The sequence below is a fragment of the Tupaia chinensis genome, unplaced genomic scaffold (assembly GCF_000334495.1).
Source record: "Tupaia chinensis unplaced genomic scaffold, TupChi_1.0 Scaffold000117_2, whole genome shotgun sequence".
Lineage (NCBI taxonomy): Eukaryota > Metazoa > Chordata > Mammalia > Scandentia > Tupaiidae > Tupaia > Tupaia belangeri.
In genome coordinates, this window is record NW_006159583.1 from 10430357 (window position 1) to 10447248 (window position 16892).

Here is a 16892-nt window from a genome sequence, read left to right on the forward strand (position 1 = left end):
TGAACATTCTCCTGTCTTTTGGGTAGATACCCAGGAGTGGAGTTGCTGGATCATATGGTAGTTCTATCTGAAGGTCTTTGAGGAACCTCTATATTGTTCTTCACAGTGGTTGGACCATTTACATTCCCACAAACAATGTGTGAGAGTTCCCCTTTCACCACATCCCCACCAGCACTTAATCATTTTTTGTTTCTTTAATCTTCACCATTCTGACTAGGGTTAGGTGCTATCTCATTGCTATTTTGATCTGCATCTCCTTTATAATGAAGGATGTTGAGCATTTTTTCATATACTTTTTGGCTGTTCATATGTCTTCCTTAGAGAGTTCTTTATTCAGCTCATTTTCCTATCTTTTAATTGGATTAATCATTTTCTTCCAGGTAAGCCACTTGAGTTCTCTGTGTATTCTGGTTATCAGTCTCTTATCTGAGGCATAGTTAACAAAAATTCTCTCCCCTTCTGAGAGTTGTTGATTCACACTAATTACCGTGTCCTTTGCTGTGAAGAAAGCGGGGAGAGAGACCATGTGCCACTATTGCATAAGCTAAGGGGATTTCTCAGACACTAGAAAGAGGTTCTGATGTAAAACACCTTGCAAGAATAACAAATGTTTGTACAGGGGAGATCATTCAATTAGTTGGCCAATATGGAAAGGTGCCCACATTATACAAGACACCATGATGAAGAAGGAAATCCGTGGAGCTACTTTCCTATTAGATTATAGTGTTTTTCCTCACTTGATTACAGGAAGGCAAAGAAATTTGTGCCCAGTCAGGGTTCAGTGACTGAGAGATTAGGTTCAGATATTAATATTTGATCAGTTCATTTGTTTCACTATCGTGAGTTCACTTTTCTTTCTATAGGTTTATGAAAAACAAGATTAATGGTCTCAACTACCTTTTCTTTAAAAGTGAGATTTATTACTTTTAATAATGAACTTGAACTATTGGAATACTATGCTTCACAGCAATGGGTCCCAGCTTGTGAAGACATTGGCTGAGTGTCAGTGTCTTGTCTCCACAGAGTCATTCTTGCCATGGTTGCAAAAACACTGATGGCCTGCATTTGGGCCCTGAGATTATTTAGAAAAGAAACAACAATAACAAAAGCAGATTAATTTTTAACAAAGCAAAATGTTGCATGTACAAATATGGAGAGAAGTGAAGTCAGGTTTGGGCTGGTCTGTAGAGAGGAAAGAAAGCACACTGTAAGTGGGCGTTTAGATTAAGGAGTCATGCTAAGACCCAGGATTTTCCTCGTGGCTCCACATTGAGAAGCAGAGCCATGTCTTTGTTATAAAGCCCTGTTCTCAGAAGAGTAGCGGTAGCATGCTAGGAGTGTACTATAGCAGATGCTGTATGTGCACGCACGTGTGCGTATGTGTATGTGAGAGATGGTGAGTGAGAGAGAGCTGCAAGCAGTAGAAATGAGTACTGAGGATATTGTAGATGTGGTGTGGCCAGTAGAGTTTTCCTCACAACCAACATGCTGGCCATATAGGAGGATGTCAGAAAACATTTTTAGCTTGAACTTGGAACATTCTAAAATGAATTTTTGACCTTGACAATGATGTTAATAGGGAGATATTTGCCATTTGATTATAATACTCAGAGTCTGGATGATGTCATTTGCCATTTGGTTATAATACTCAGCCATATAATGTCTGAAGAATATTGGGTGAAACCTTGATTTACTGTTATAAAAATACATAGGAAAAAAATTCCACTTGTATTTAGTGCCATGGGCACTGTGCATTGAACCAGGCGATATAATGAAGATGAGCATTTGTTGAAGCCAGCAGGTGTAATGGTGGTTAAGGAAGCTGAACTCCCACATGGCTGACTGTAGTTCGAGTCCCAGTCCTGGTGGCTTTCTCTCTCTCTCTCTCTGTCTCTCTCTTTCACCCTGCCACTCTCTGGTCAAATTAAAATAAAAAATTAAGTTAAATAAAAAAAATTTTTAAAAAATTCTTTAAAAAAAAAAAAGATGAGCATTTGTTGAAAACACAGGACTTTGGCTGACACTGTCTCGGAGAAAGCCCTGACCAGAATCACCATGCACATTCTGTAGGGCTTTCCCATGCTCAGTCTGCGTTACTTGTAGCACTTGCAGGAAGATATACTTTCCAGAGATGTTCAGTATTTAAAGGTTGGAGTAGACGTGGAAGAGCTTACTTTCGTTATAATATAATAGAAACTGTATGCCACTTGTTATTTTGTTCCATTAGTAAAAGAGCTCTTGGTTGAGAGGGAAATTTAAATCAAAGTAAAGTAGGGGAAACATAATTGATTGTTCACTTAGTGTTGGGAAGTGAGGCTGGTTTCAGCACAGCTGGATTTACCATCTGTGTCTTCCTACCTTTGTTCTGCTTTTCCTACCTTTGTTCTGCTTTTCCTCCTGGTTTGTTCTTTAATGGGCTGTCTCCACTCTCTGGAAGAGTTACCAATGCAGCTCTAGACCTAGCCCATCTGGTAGCATGTGATTTCAGAGGAGAGAGCAGGTTTCTCTCCTCCCCTCTCGATATGAGTATGCAAAGAGCACGGATGGACCTACCCGAGTCAAGTCCCGAGTGATCGCCCTGGTACTCGGCACAGGGAAGAGCCCTTTGATAAGATGACAAACAAGGACAGGGAAGGGAGAGAGAAGAGTCTGGGAGATGTCGTGCAGGAGTCCTTTTGGATAAAGCAAGGGGTGAGTGTGAACAGAGGGTAGACCGTGTCCCAGGCCACACTAGCTCCCACCTGCCCAGTCTCTCCCAGCTGCTCCTTCTCAGACCTTTAAAACAAGGAACCAGACCCATTTCCAGGACCATCAACCTTGGGCACAGGATAATTTCAGGGGCAGAGCGAAAGGCCTTTTCGCTTCAAATATGTATTCCAGTTGTACCACGTTGTCTGGAATCCATTTCACTTGAGTCAAAGCATTTCTTTCCAAATTAATCTTTTATAGATTAAAAAGCCCCAAATGCAAATATCTGGCAGAACTGGTTCAGTCAAGTGAGAGTGTCAGTCAAGCATTGCAGACTGCTTCTTGGATCTGACTCAGAGTCTGAAGGGAGGAAGGCATGGGGCTCTCTGAGGGCTGGAAGCCCATGGGACAGTTCCTGCCTACATCAGCCCAGGAGCTGAGGGTAAAGAGAAGCCAGCTACTGTTGAATCGCTGGAGGAATTGAGGTCTCAGCTGAAAAACAAATCCATATCGTTGGGGCATTGGAGGCAAGAGTTCTCTCCTTGGGCTACTGCTATTCTAAAGAGATCCATTTTAGCGGTCCAGTGTGGACAATGTCCAGCAATTGCCTAGGTTGTAAGTGGAAGATCTACTTCCATTTCCAGAAAGCACAATTTCAGCCAGCAAGATAAATACATAGGAGAAAATCCACCAGCACAATGAAAAAATTCTGTTGCCCCAGTTCAATTATTTCTCTCCATAAGTAACATGTAAGTTTTTTTTAATTTTTATTTTTATTATCATCATAATCTTCTTTATATTACACTGGATTACATGTAACTTTACAGTGTATTACATTGCTTTTTCAAAAGGGAATGCCATGCATGTCAGTCAATACAGAGATATTAATCTCCCCACTTCATCATTCAATAACTTTTCTGTGTTTTTCCCAATCATTATTATTATTATTCTAATTATTTTTTAAAACAGTCAATCATTATTTCTCATTTTGCTTGTAAAAAGACTTTGCCCATCATGAAATACTTCTCAGACCAATCCAGTTGAGAATACTATACATGTCATCATCAACAGGTAATAAGCCATATCTGTTTCTCACTAATGTCCTGCCTCTCTATTGTTCTCTTGCTATCTTTCTCTATCCTCTTTTCTTCACCCCCCACCATTCCACACTATCCTATTCTCGTTAAGTACCTTCACTGCTTTTATGTCCTCCAGTTTTTCGCTTTCTACCAGAGAGTGCAGATAGTCGGTATATATTGAGTGGATACATACAATATCTCTCTTTCATAGCCTGACTTACTTCACTCAGCAATAGATCCTCCATAAATGACCACTTTCTATCAAATTCCAGGGTCTTGTTATTTTTTTATGGCTGAGTAGTATTCCATAGAGTATATATACCACACTTTTCCAATCCATTCATCAGTTTGTGGACATTTAGGTTGGTTCCATGTCTTGGCAATTGTGAATAATGCTGAAATAAACATTGATGTGCAAGCACTTTTCTGACTGAGCGTTCTCCTGTCTTTTGGGTAAATACCCAGAAGTGGGATTGCTGGATCAAATGGTAGTTCTATTTGTAGATCTTTGAGGAACCTCCATATTGTTCTCCACAGTGGTTGAACTAGTTTACATTCCCACCAACAGTGTAGGAGGGTTCCCTTTTCACCACATCCCCGCCAACACTTATCACTTTTTATATTCTTAATCTTTGCCATTCTGACAGGGGTTAGGTGGTATCTCATTGTGGTTTTTATCTGCATCTCCCTTATGATGAGGGATGTTGAGCATTTCCTCATATGCTTTTTGGCTGTTCGTATGTCTTCCTTAGAGAGACTTTTGTTCAGCTCACTTTCCCATCTTTTAATCGGGTTAATCATTTTTTTTCGCATAAGGCACTTGAGTTCCCTATGTATTCTCGTTATCAGTCCCTTGTCTGAGGCATATTTAACAAAAATATTTTCCCATTCTGAGGGTTGTCGGTTCACACTTGTTACTGTGTCCTTTGCTGTGCAGAAACTTCTTAGTCTAATATAGTCCCACTTGTCTATTTTAGGGATTATTGCCTGTGCTTTGGGAGTCTTATTTAAGAAGTCTTTGCCTACTCCAATGTCTCCCAGAGTTTCCCCAGCATTTTCCACAAGTAGTTTTATTGTCTGAGGTCTTAGGTTCAGATCTTTGATCCATTTTGAGTTGACTGTTGTTAATGGTGAAAGATGGGGGTTCAGTTTCATCTTTCTGCAGGTGGATACCCAGTTTTTCCAGCACCATTTACTAAAGAGGTTTTCCTTTTCCCAATGGATTGACTGATATCCTTTGTCAAAGATCAGTTGGCTATAAGCTTTGGGAGTTATTTCTGGGGTCTCTATTCTCTTCCATTGGTCCACATGTCTGTTTTTATGCCAATACCATGCTGTTTTGATGACCACAGCTTTATAGTATATCTTGGGATCAGGGAGTGATATGCCTCCTACTCCATTCTTCTTACGCAGGATTGCTTTTGCAATACGAGGTCTTTTATGGTTCCAGACAAATTCTATAATTGTCTTTTCTAGATCTCTGAAGAATATCTCTGGTATTTTGATTGGAATTGCATTAAACATGTAGATTAATTTGGGTAGAATTGCCATTTTGATTATGTTAATTCTACCAATCCAGGAGCATGGGATGTCCTTCCACTTTTTTATGTCACTTTCAATGTCTTTTTTAAGATTCTCGTAGTTTTCTTTATAAAGGTCTTTGACTTTCTTAGTTAGGTTTATCCCTAGATATCTTATACATCTTGTGGCTACGGTGAAAGGGATTCCTTTCTTCAGCTCTGCTTCATTCAACTTGTTGTTCATAAATAGAAATGCTATAGATTTTTGGATATTGATTTTGTATCCTGCCACCTTACTGTATTCACTTATTACTTCAAGCAGTTTTTTCATGGATACCTTTGGGTCTTCTAAGTATACCATCATGTCATCTGCAAATAAAGATATTTTCAACTCTTCTTTGCCTATTCGAATGCCTTTAATACTGTTCTCTTCTCTGATTGCAATAGCTAAGACTTCCAGTACTATATTAAAGAGCAGTGGAGAAAGTGGGCAGCCTTGCCTAGTACCTGTTTTCAGAGGAAAAGCTTTCAGCTTTTCCCCATTCAGTATAATATTAGCTGTAGGTTTTTCATAGATTGCTTTTATTGTGTTCAGAAATGACCCTTCTATACCAATCTTACTGAGAGTCTTAATCATAAAAGGATGTTGTATTTTATCAAACGCTTTCTCCGCATCAATTGAGATGATCATATGGTTTTTATCTTTCTTTCTGTTAATGTGGTGTATTACATTTATGGTCTTGCGTATATTGAACCACCCTTGCATCCCTGGTATAAAGCCTACCTGGTCGTGATGAATGATCTTTGTTATATGTTGTTGGATACGATTTGCGAGTATCTTGTTGAGAATTTTCGCATCTATATTCATCAATGATATTGGTCTGTAGTTTTCCTTTTTTGTCATATCCTTATCTGTTTTGGGGATGAGGATGATGGAGGCTTCATAAAATGAATTTGGAAGGTTTCCTTCCTTTTGAATCTTTAGAAATAATTTTAGTAAGATAGGGGTTAATTCTTCCTTGAAAGTTTTGTAGAATTCACAAGTGAAGCCATCTGGGCCTGGGCTTTTCTTTGTTGGGAGATTATTAATTACTGATTCAATCTCCTGGCTTGTTATAGGTCTATTCAGATTCTCTATGTCTTCCTGATCCAATCTTGGTAGTTTATATGCATCCAGGAATTTGTCCATCTCCTCCAGGTTATCTTGTTTGTTGGCGTAAAGTCGCTCATAGTATCCTCTAATGATATTATGTATTTCTGCTATGTCCGTGGTAATATTGCCTGTTTCATCACATATTTGATTAATCTGGTTTCTTTCTTTCTTCTTCTTGATCAGTCTAGCCAATGGAGTATCAATCTTGTTGATCTTTTCAAAGAACCAGCTTTTGCTTTCATTTATTTTCTGTATGGTTCGTTTATTTTCTATTTCATTTATTTCTGCTCGAACCTTTATTATTTCTTTTCGCCTGGCATTTTGGGGGTTCGTTTGTTGTTGTTTTTCCAGTTCTCTGAGGCATGATGATAAGTTATCTACTTGCCATCTTTCCATCCTTTTCTTATGTGCACTAATTGCTATGAATTTCCCTCTTATGACTGCTTTTGCTGTGTCCCATAGGTTCTGGACACTTGTGTCCTCATTATCATTTGTTTCCATAAATTTGTTTATTTCAGCCTTAATTTCTTCAGTAGTGAAGAAGTCATTCAGAAGTAGGTTGTTCAGTTTCCATGTGTTCGTGTGTTTTCGGGGTTGTTTCTTGAAATTAATCTTGAGTTTAATTCCATCATGGTCAGAGAAGATGCTGGGTACAGTTTCTATGCCTTTGAATCTGTAAAGGCTTGATTTGTGTCCTAATATATGATCTATCTTTGAAAAGGTTCCATGTCGGGGTGAGAAAAATGTATATGTTGTGGATGTAGGGTGGAAAGTTCTATAGATATCTGTCAAGCCCATTCCATTTATAGTATCATTTAAGTCCTGTATCTCTCTATTTATTTTCTGTCTAGAAGATCTGTCTATAGGAGATAACGGGGTGTTGAGATCTCCAACAATTATAGTATTTTTCCCTATGTCTCCTTTTAGCTCCAGCAGTCTTTCCTTCACATATTTAGGCGCACCTGAGTTGGGTGCGTAGATATTTATAAGGGTTATATCTTCTTGCTGGATTACCCCATCTACTATTATATAATGCCCTTCTTTGTCTCTTCTTACAGTCTTTGTTTTAAAATCTATTTTGTCTGAGATCAATATCGCTACTCCAGCCTTTTTCTGATTTCCATTTGCATGGAATATCTTTTTCCAGCCCTTGACTTTTAGTCTATGTATATCTTTATCCATAAAGTGAGTTTCTTGTAGGCAACAGATAGAGGGTTTCTGTTTTCTTATCCATTCAGCTAGTCTATGTCTCTTAACTGGGGAATTTAATCCATTGACATTCAATGTAATTATCGATATTTCCATACCTGATCCTATCATTAAGTGAGCCATTTTCTTAGTTGTTTTTTGTTCTCGTATAACTGTCTCTGATTTTTTAGTTTTCCTGGTATAGTACTCCCTTCAAAACCTCTTGAAGAGCTGGTCTGGTGTTGGTAAATTCCTTCAAATTTTGTTTATTTGAGAATGTTTTTATCTTTTTTTCCCATATAAAAGATAATTTTGCCGGGTATAGTATTCTTGGTTGAAATTGTTTTTCACTCAACACTTTGACTATGCTTCCCCATTCTTTCCTTTCCTGCATTGTTTCTGCTGAGAGATCCGATGTTAGCCTGATGGGGTGACCTTTGTAAGTAACCTGGCGTTTCCCTCTTGCCAACTTTAGTATCTTGTCTTTATCTGTTGTTTTTGCCAGTCTGGCTATGATGTGCCTTGGAGATGATCTTCTTGGGTTGATTCTACTTGGGGTCCTCTGTATTTCTTGGGTCTGGATATTTGAATGCCTTTCTAGATTTGGAAAGTTTTCTTCCAGAGCATCTTGTCTGTTTTCTCTTCCTTCTCAGTTAGTTTGGTCACTACAAATATTCTGAATTCCTTATCAGACATGTCCATGACGTCCATTGTATTGACTGTGGGTGATGTAGGCTTGATCATTTCCCTTGAGGGGGAGGCCTTTTGTTGGTTAATCTATATGTTGCTTCCTAACTTATTTAAGGTATCTCTGAGTGTTAAAAGTTGTACAGGATTAGAAAATTGATGATTTCTCTTATGGTTGGCCTACCTGTTGCTCACAATTACCATTAACTATTGCCACTAGTCCTGGATGGCCCAAAGTCCTCCCTGTTTCTAAGGAGTGGTGAGCCTCCAACTGACCTATTCAAATCACCAAAGTTCAGAGAGTCCAAAGGCTAGTGGGAAAGGGCCAGAGGATGAGTGACAGGACCAGGTTGGTTGGGCCTACAGCCTCAGTCTGCCTGGTGTCCGGAACTACTGGCCGGCTCGATCCGGTTTATGGGTGGGGTGGGGTGGGAGTTCGCCTTAAAGTCTCAGACAGCCAACCTGGGGTCCAAGGAGGAGGAACGGTGGGGATGCACAAAGGTTCAGAGGGGTCCAGCCTGCAGCCTCAGTCCGCCTGGTGTCCGGAACTACTCTAGCATGTAAGTTAAGGGAACCTTATGGTTTGGTGTAAGAATTTCAAGATGATTGTACTTTTAAAAGGTTTGTGTAGAAGTCATTCAGATTTTTTGTTTGTTTACTCTGTGGTTATGTGCACTAGCTGGAGAGACAGAAAGAGATAGAGAGACAGGAAAGTGAGGAATCACCCCCAGGGGATGGCCATGACACAGTTCCTTCTCTTCCATTCTCTTGGGACTTGAGGTATGCCTGCACATGCACCTGGCATATTTTTCAAGCTGTTGGGTCTGGGACTTGAGCCACGCAGCTGGCCATGTGGGATCCAACCTCCTCAACCTCCACTCTACCTGCTGACCCTCTAAATCAGATTTATTTCATCGAGTTAATTTTTTTTTCTTTTTTTCTCCTCTATTTTTTCCCCCTAGAGAACATTGGAGCTTAATTTACAAAACATCTTTCCGATTTTTTTGCTTGAAAATCAAGAATGGGACCAGCAAATGGGTAATGGTTACGTCACTGGACTCCCAAGTAGCTGACCACAGTTTTAGTCCTGGACTCAGTGGCTTAAAACACATTCCGGGCATGTGTGCATGCGTGCCCAAGATCCTGAGAGGAGAATGGAGGAGAAGGTATTGCAGGGTGACCATCCCCCTTGGAGGATGATTCCTCAGTTTCTGTCTCTCTGATGAGCATACGCACCCCAGAGCAAAAATCTCTCTCTTTCATTAAAAAAAAAAAAAAGTCATTGAAATAAATGTCACTAGACTTAAACACAATTTAGATATAGACCCTACCAAGTGAGTGTGTGCCAGTAAATGTATGGACATAGAGATCTTGCTTGTGAGCCCATACCGTCTAGTAGTGCAGGACAAATAGGTGCTTTGGGGGCACTGCTCCTATTTTTCTCTGAAATGAGATAGCCACGTGCCAGCCACCCTATCAGATGTCCCTGATGCCATAATCTCTTGTATTGAAAGTCAACATTTACCTTTCAATATACTGACATTAGAGAGGGGAAAACATCCCAAAGTCCAATAGGGCAAATTAATATATTAAAAAATATTTTAATTAAGGGACTGAAGGGAAATATATATAAACAAAGGCTCAGAGTAAGTTCTAGCGGGTCAAATAATAAGAGAAGAAGTAGGGCCAACAGGTGGCATTGTGGTTAAGGCACTGAACTCCCACATGGCTCATGGTTGATATTGATTCAAGTCCTAGACCTGGCAGCTTGAAACTCACACCAGGAACTTCTGTGGGTGTGCCAGGAGGAAAATGGAGGAGAAGGGACTGTGGTGTGGTCATCACCTCCCCCCCAGGAGTGATTTCTCACTTTCCCTCTCACTATCTCTTTATCTGTCTCTCAGGCAAGCAAATATGCCCTATGGCAACAACAAAAATGAAAAAAGAGAAGAAGCTGTAGAATTAGACAAATGTGGTTTCCAGACCTTAGACAGTCCCTTTACGTCCCCTGTAAAATAGTGAAATAGTAGTCATCATGACGATCTTGTGAGCAAGTGCAAGGGTTGAAGAAACAGAGTACATACCAGGACAGAGCTCAGCTGGAGCCTGACTGCTGGGAGCTGTGCTTGAGGAAATGACCGTCCCTCATCCACTTTCACAGCCAATTACAGGAGTGGGTGGAGGCTGTTTGTCACCTTTTGCTTGCTTCTTGTGAGCAGGCGGTTCTCTTAACCAGACTCCTCAAAGGACAGAGGAGAAGGCAAGCAGGAGAGTATCAAACCCCTGTGAGGATGGCAAAGAGGGGCTCTCACCTGAAGAGACTTGGTCTAAGCAACTGGCAGTAGTTGTCGCCCCGTCTTCATGGAGGCAATATAGAGACCTGGAGTTTAACACCTGTCTGAAAGCTGTGGGTTCTCTATTATTTAACCGCTTCCCCACATTTCTGTGTCATTTGCCTTTAAAAAGACTTCATGTTTTGTGTGTCTGTGGGAACTATTCCTTCAGTCTCGTTATTACCCTGTAGACAGTCACTCAACACATACGTGCTTGATGCATCTGGAAGCAAAATGTAAGTTACTTCTCTTCTGTTCACCCTCCCCACCCCCAAACAGCTTCCATCCAATCCTATATAATATAGACTTCCTCTGCTTACAGAGCACCCTGGTTTCCCATAATTTCATTCATTCACCTCAACCTGGTCTTGAGAACACTCTCTAAAATTCTTCTGACTGAGTTTGTACACTCTTTTTTTAAAATTCCTGGGGCTGGCAGGTGGCAAGGTATGTAAGGGCACTGGACTCCCATATGGGCACCCAGACCTGGTGGCTTGCTTTCTCACTTTCTCTAGCTCTTGCTCTGTCCCTTTCTGGTCAAATTAAAATAAATAAATAAATAAAGCTAAATAAAATAATTCTTTTAAAAATTTCTTTTTATTTTGTTTACTTATTTCTTCCACAAGCTAGAGAAACAGAGAGCGAGAGAGAGAGAGAGAGAGAACACCCAGAACGAAGCGGGTTCTACAAAACAGCATGAAAAGACTCCCTTGTGTCCTCCTGACCCACCCTCCTAAGCTCTCAGTGGTTCCATTCTTGTTTCATTAATTTATCCAATTAATAGTCTGTTAGGTATCAGGTCCTATCATAGATAATGAAGATACAGAGTGTAAGAAACAAAAACAAAAACAACCATTCCCTAGTTGTATCCTAGTCAAGGAAGGAGAAGAGAAACAATAAACAAGATCAACAAGTAAAGTGTACAGCACGGCAGGTGGTGGAAGTGCTATAGAAGACAATGAGGCAACCTTCCAGCAAAGACCTGACACAGATGAGGGACTGAATCTGTGGAACTCTGGAGGAACAACTTCCAGGAAACAGCTGGTGCAAAGACCTAGAGGCCAGGGCATTTGCATCTGAAGGCAAGTAACAGGGTCCTGTGCTGGAATGGGTGAGCAAGGTGAGAATTAGGGAATGAGGTATGAAAGAGAATGAGAAAGTACATAGATTGGGCAGGGCCTAGGAGGCCATTATAAGAATTTTGTTTTTTATCCCATGAGATTAGGAACCATTGGCGGTCTTAGAGCAGAAGAGTGACATGATCTAATTTATATTCCAAGTTCCCCCTGGCCTTGCTGTTGAGACTAGGCTGGAAGGAGGCAGGCTTAGCAGGGCACCAGTGACTGTGGTAGTGGTCATCCAGATGAGCAATGACGGCGGCCTGGAATAAGGTAGGAGTGAGAAGAGTCGTATTTTGGAAGTAGACCCAATAGAATTTATTGATGGGTTGAACATAGAATGTGAGAGACTGGGAAGAAAGGAAGATGACCTCACAGCAACTGTAAGAATGTGATTGCCATTTGGCCACAAGGTAAGATCAGTGACTGTCTGTGACCCTGTTCAGCTGTTTCCTTTTTCTAGCTGGAATTTAGCTGGGCTCAACATGTCTAATTAAAATTTTATCTGACAGACTCACACATTGTATTCTCTCTGGAAAAAAACCTCAGTTTTAAAAAAAAAATCTCCAAATACAAAGCAAACAATGAAAACATTTATTGAAATAGTACGACAATATATTCCTAACACAATGAAGAATGTGACAATTACCATTTTCACTAAGTACTTTATCGTTGTCTAAGCATGCCAAGGTGATACCTAAGCGTGAAAGCAAAAGTAAAGCAAAGCAAACACAAGAGAAACAAAACCTGATATGACTTAATTTTCTTGAGGCAATCATAACTTTTTTTAAACTCGGGCTTCAGGACTACCGAATTTCATACGCTTAAATACTATTGACAACTCACAATTATTACTCCCTACCCAATCCATTACTCTTCACAACTCTCCCCCCAAAAGGACAAAAGGCAAGAAAAGAGCAACATTTAGAAAAATTAATTTAAAAATAGAGGAATAGTAATGTTTCTCAGTGTCAGGTCTAAGCTCAAATCAATATTTCTTGATCACATGGAAAAGCAATGAAAGCAATTCTCTAGCTCCTGTTTTGTCTCTTATTTTCTCCTTCTCTGCATTTTTTGAATAATGTTTAATCCATTTAGTATTGTGAGTAATTGTATATAACCATAAGATCAACTATATATTTATCACACTTTGGAGTAATTTTCAAATGTTCTTTGACATATATCTCCTCACAAGAAAGACAATCTTGAAAACATACTAAGATTAAAGCCTAAGCAAAGACCTATTGACCTTGGGTAGCTTTTATTGACCTTGGGTCACCAGAGTTGTACTCATAAGAGGCAAGCGAGATAGAGGTCTTTCAGAGGGCTCTGAACCCTATCATCTCTTTTAATTTTCAAGCACTGTTCTTCTTTTTTTTTCTTTTCTTTCTTTTTAGATTTTTGCCATAGGGCTTGTGTGCTCTCTGGAGAGAGATAGAGAAAAAGTGAGAAATCACCCCTCCCCCCCATGGAGGATGGTCATGCCATAATTCCTTCTCCTTCATTCTCCTGTCAGGATTTTGGGCATGCACACAGACACAAGCAGAGTGTTTCAAGTCACTGGGTCTGGGACTTGAACCATAGTCGACCATGAGGGAGTCCAGCACCTTAATCACTGTGCCATTTGCTGGCCTGAACATTGTTCTTATTTATATATGATAGAATTGAAAACAAAATTTTGGTTTATTTTTAAATACTTTATACTAGAAGATAAATATATTTTAAAAGTATAGAAAAATGAAATAAAAATCTTTTTAAAAATTGTTCATATAAAAATTTTAAATTGGCATATCTTTATCAATATAACTAGCTTGGTAGAGAGTGAAAAAGAATTGCTTCAGGACTGCCTTAGTTTGAAGTGCTATTTAAAAAAATATTTCATCATTTTATCAAATGTCTATTATTCCTTGGTTCTTAAATTTATATTTTGCTGTCTTAGGAAAATGAAGATTGGGATGTTACATTCAGAAGTAAATTTTCTATTTTACAGAGCCCTTCTGCCTCTTCTTTAAATTCTAATTTTTGGAGGTATTGTTCAAATAGAGTTTATAAATGAAATATAAAAGAAGACATACTGGATAAGCAAGGAAGTCCAAGAGTAATGAGAAACACTGGTTTAATAAAATACGAACAGCTTTGAATGAGATCCTTCAAATGAGCCATCCTATTCTCAGAGAGTTTTTGATTTCCATATTGCTGATGGCTGCAGACAAATTCATGGAATTTTCACACATCTCTCTCCACTTCTCTGACTTCTTTTGTCAAACATGGGTTGATATATTTCAGCCACTACGCAGTAACCAGAGGGTGTTGACAGAGCTTTGATTTCAGCCACTCTATGAGTCCCTTCATATACCTTCCATTCCTACACACAAGGAAAAATTAGATGTTAAATGATTTCCAGTAACATACTGCCCTAGTTTTGTTATAATTACTAAGTTTGGGCCAGCCTCATAGCCTAATAGTTGAGGAAGCCAAATCCCATATGGCTGACCACAGTTGGAATCACACCAGGAGCACGTGTATGCTCGAAATCCTGCCAGGATGGAGAAGTGGAGGAGAAGGGGATTGCTATGTGACCATGCCCCATTGGGAGATGCTCTCTCCTTCTTCCTCTGTTTCTCTCTAGCAAGCATACACACTCTCTGGCAAAAGGAAAAAAAAATAATTAGTAAGTTGTAGGCAGTCATGGTAGTACATGATCATGGTAGTACATGGGTATAGGTTCCCTCTGCCCCCAACCACATCCTCCTTTCCCAGAGTCCCAGGCCATAACCAGGACAGGTCAAGTGTACCAATCTTTATGTGTACAGGGAAGACCAAGTGGTGCCAAGTTGAGTAAATGAAAGAGCTCATGGACACACACACACACACACACACACACACACACACACACACAAGTTCTGGTGATTTAAGCATTAATGGTTTATCAGTGAGGGTGAAAGTGGGAAGGAATTTTTAAAAATATAAGGAAAAATAGAGGAGAAAATATTAGAAGAAAGGACACATAATATGGTCAGAATGTTAGTTAAATGAAAGAAAAAATTACTAAGCTTATCTGTTGATTGGAACTTACCTTTTCTAGAGAATTGTTAATTATAAAAACTCGGTATACCAGCTCATAGAAATTTTCCATGGATATGTTTTTTCCATGTTGGTCTCTGTATGGCAAATTTGGAGCTTGGAGAATCACCAACAAAGATCCGTTAACTTGGGTTATATTTATGGCTGGAGGATCTATTTTTGCTAGAGAAACGACAGGAAATTTCGACAAATCGTGAAAAATTACATGTGTGCATTACACATGCACACATATATACAATGATAAGTCACTATTCAGAAATATAGAAAAAAATAATTATGAAGAGATTCTGCTGACACCTACGATGCAAATATCTGAGAAGTTATTTTGAAGACCATTTTTTCTTTGCAAAGATGGATACTTTCAGTTTCAGCTTTAAGAGGACATTCATCAGTTTTACCAGTCTTCAGTGACTGCTTTGGAAAATAAAGTTATAAAAAGGGATTTGGAGGGAGATCTTAGAGTAAGGCAAATGTAGGTCCTTAAAGATGCAAAATTTCAAAGCAGCCATAAAACCATGTGAAGACTTGTAGCTACAAAATTAATTCAACATGATTATGTCATATATTATGGACCAGCAATGGAAGGATCAAAAGAGAATTTTGTTTTATGGATTTTATCAGTAACCAGCTCATTAAATAAGAAAAAGAAGTTAATAGACACCTTAATTTTCCTCAGATTCACTAGAGTATTGCTATGTATGGATTTTGTTACTGTTTTCTTTTGGTACTGATTGTAATTTTCAGTTTATAGGTTCGTTTTTTAAAAATTATTGAAAATTAGCCATTTTCTCTCTTTTTTGTATGTTTTTGTGTGCTTTACATATATATGCATAGATATGTCCTTTTCTTCTAGAATTCTATTTCATCTTCTGTTAAAATTTGTTTTTCTATTTTATGATTTCATCTTTCTTTTCTTGGTGCAGCAATTTGAATGATTTCTTCAGAACTGTCTTCTGGTCAACCAGTTGATTTTTGTTATGTCTGATCTAACTTTTAAAGTTTATTTACTGAGGGGGGACCAGCAGTTAGCGTAATGGCTATGTCGCTGGACTCCCACGTAGTCGACCTTGGTTCGCGTCCCAACCCGGTGGCTTAAAACTCACACCGGGCACATGTGCGTGCCCAAGATCCCGAGAAGAGAATGGAGGAGAAGGGATTTCGGAGTGGCCATCCCCTCTGGGGGGTGATTTCTCGCTTTCTCTCTGTCTCTCTCTGTCTGTCTGGCGAGCACATGCGCCCTAAAGCAAAAACCTCTTCAAAAAAAAAAACTGTTTATTTACTGAGATAAAGAAAGAGAGAGACTGAGATAAGTACCCTCAATGGATCTCATGCTATGATCTCCCCCCTACCCCACCCTGCCTTTCCTAGTCAGGCTTGATCACAAGTATGTGCTTATGCCGTGGGCTCACAGGTCCATCTGGGAACTCCTCACAGTCGTTCCATTGGCTTCCAGTTTTGTGAAGTGTTTTGCTATTGCTGCGTCAGAATGACTGCGCCTAATGCCTCTCTCTAAGCTATAGATTAAATTTTTAAAATTTCAGTGATTATATATTTCTCATTTCTATGATATCTATTTGGGTATTTTTAAAAGCAATATCTTATTCTTTGATTATGCTTTTTATTCTCTCTGTTATATCTTTCAACAGATTTATTTTATTATCTGCTTCTAATATCACAAACACTTGAAGTGCACATCTGATGTGTGTATGTTTCCTTCAAACTTGTTCATATTGATCTGGTTTGTGTGTTTTCATTGTGAGTATATATCCAAAAGTGAATACTTTCTTTCTGTAGCTTTGGTTTGAATAGTTTAATTTAAATAAATATTTTCGACCTATAAGATAGATATAGATAAATAAATCTCAAGAACTTGGCTCAAAAATCTTTCCAAACAAACAGTCTTGTATAGGTAGCACCCAGATCAAGAAATAGAACATTATAAACACCCTGAAAAACTCCTTTATGTTTTCTCCAATCTGTCAACTCCAGAAGGTAATCACAATTATCCATCATATAGACTAATTTTAGAATAATGCAATATA

General features: G+C 39.0%; 1 protein-coding gene across 1 annotated transcript in view; it reads right to left on the minus strand.

Moving 5' to 3' along the window:
• Nucleotides 1-13981: 13981 nt before the first annotated feature.
• IL22RA2 (interleukin 22 receptor subunit alpha 2) overlaps nucleotides 13982-16892 on the minus strand; it is a 28267-nt gene continuing 25356 nt past the window's right edge. The window contains exon 5 of the mRNA XM_006144356.1: nucleotides 13982-14131. Within this exon, the coding sequence (XP_006144418.1) occupies nucleotides 13982-14131 (150 nt within the window). The remainder of the gene's footprint in view (nucleotides 14132-16892) is intronic.